A 2,025-nucleotide genomic window follows, 5' to 3' on the forward strand; every position below is an offset into this window, starting at 1 on the left:
AAAAAGATATGGCATCAACTAATCTTAGCAGCTGGTGAGTTGTAGAGTGATTGGCACGAAACCCAAATTGAGTATTAGGAAGTACGTTACTAGAGTAGATACAGGGAAGGATTCTTTTTAGTATAAGTCTTTCGAATATTTTAGCGAAGAAGGGCAGGAGGCTTATAGGTCGATAGGAAGAAGGTAGATCAGGAGGCTTTTTAGGTTTATGGAATAGAATGATGATTGAAAATTTCCAAAGTAGGGGGAAATATGTCAATCTTAGTGCAGCATTATATAAGACTGTTAAAAGAATGATTGCTCTTTTTGGGAGGCACCTGGCTACTTCCGCTGTGATTAAATCATAGCCCGGAGATTTCTTAAGACTGTATTTCTGTATGGCATATTTAACATCATTTGGAGTAAATGATTTAGTGGGTTGATAGAGAGGACGCGCGCTGTGTTGTTGTTCTATTCCGTGAGATTATTTTCAATTGAAAACAATTTTGTTTGGTCAACTAAATCTTTACAGCCTTGTTCTGATCTCATATCTATTAAACGGTTTTTTGCAACATCAATCAAATTGATTGCCTGTACAAAATCAATTTCCTTTGTTTGTAGATATCTAGACACTTTAGTAGTAATGGCAAATATTTTTCTAAAAAATAACATCATTAAATTAAATTGAAATGATGTTATTTTACTAATTAGATTCTCAGCAGTTGAAGCCGCTTCGCGGTCAGAATCATTCGCAACAGAAATTTCTTCTAGTGTTTCCAATAACGCAGAATATTTTTCATTTATAACAATTAATATCCCATCATGAGAAGTCCATCGTGTTGTGGAAAATCGCTTCATTCGACGTAGACGCTCATTAGGATATAACTGTTCCTGCAATTTTGCAAAAATAGCTGTTCTCTTTCTTGCTCTCATAAATTCAACAAAATTTCCAACAACTCCAAAAAAAAACGTTTGGAGACAATACAACAATCGCATGTATAAACCACTACTAAATTAAATAAATACGCACAACACCAAATATAAATAGCACATGGATTTTCATTTTGTATTCTGGTTTTTAAACCAGAAAATTGTCCCTGCATAGATGCAGCGCCATCATATGCTTGAGCTATCAATTGGGTCTTCCATTCAATATTATATTTGTTAGTTATTTCACAAAATACTTCAAACATACCTCGTCCAGTTGCATCTGATGCTGTCACTAATGAAACCAGTCGTTCTTGAACAATACCTTCTTCATTTACATACCTAAGAATAAATGTAAATTGTTCTAAATTTCTAACATCGGTTGATGTATCAATTATTACAGCAAACTGCCCAGATTTTTTTTACTTCATTCAATATTTTAGATCTAATTACTTCTGCTATAATATTTAATAAGTGATTTTGGTTGATATTAGATAAAAATGTCAGTCGATTTTTTTTTTTTACTTTCAATTTGTTCTAAATGACTTTTCAAAGGACCATGATTGTTTGACAAAAGTTTAACTAATTCCAAAAAATGTCCTTTATTATTTGAATCAATGCCCTCATGATGGCCCCTCAAAGCTATATTTTGTCTTCCAACGTAAATAAGAGCATCAATAATTTGTCTTAAAAGTTCTCGGTTGTCAGCTACCTGACGATTGGCACTTTCGATGAGTTTTAGATAAATTCGATCATTTCTTATGTACAATCCATATGCTATCACACTCTGCATATGTTCTGGTGAGCATTCGTGGTTTGATAAAGTCCGTGTTATATTTTTAAAATCATTAGATCCACGTTTTACTAAAAACATTTTTTTTTGTATCTGATAAACCAAAAAGCTTACAAGTTGAACAAAATATTTGATCTACAGATGGTGAATATGATAACCAAGACCTCTGTATAAATTGTCCATCATTGTTTTTTTTATAATAATAGCATTCATTAAATTACCTTATATGACCACTTTTTTCATATGTCTTGGGAAATGCATTATTCAATAAATCATGAGATTTTGGCTGACATGTACCAAGGGACATATACTCGTAATAATGCAAT

General features: G+C 32.3%; 1 protein-coding gene across 1 annotated transcript in view; it reads right to left on the minus strand.

Moving 5' to 3' along the window:
- Window positions 1–450: 450 nt before the first annotated feature.
- Window positions 451–2,025, minus strand: part of LOC115033150 (zinc finger MYM-type protein 1-like) — a 2,886-nt gene continuing 1,311 nt past the window's right edge. Inside the window, exons 5-8 of the mRNA XM_029485233.1 lie at window positions 1,432–1,792; window positions 1,010–1,270; window positions 684–935; window positions 451–611 (exon numbers count right to left, since the gene is read on the minus strand). Of these exons, the coding sequence (XP_029341093.1) occupies window positions 451–611; window positions 684–935; window positions 1,010–1,270; window positions 1,432–1,792 (1,035 nt within the window). The remainder of the gene's footprint in view (window positions 612–683; window positions 936–1,009; window positions 1,271–1,431; window positions 1,793–2,025) is intronic.

Source organism: Acyrthosiphon pisum, chromosome X (genome assembly GCF_005508785.2).
Source record: "Acyrthosiphon pisum isolate AL4f chromosome X, pea_aphid_22Mar2018_4r6ur, whole genome shotgun sequence".
NCBI classification, from domain to species: Eukaryota; Metazoa; Arthropoda; class Insecta; order Hemiptera; family Aphididae; genus Acyrthosiphon; species Acyrthosiphon pisum.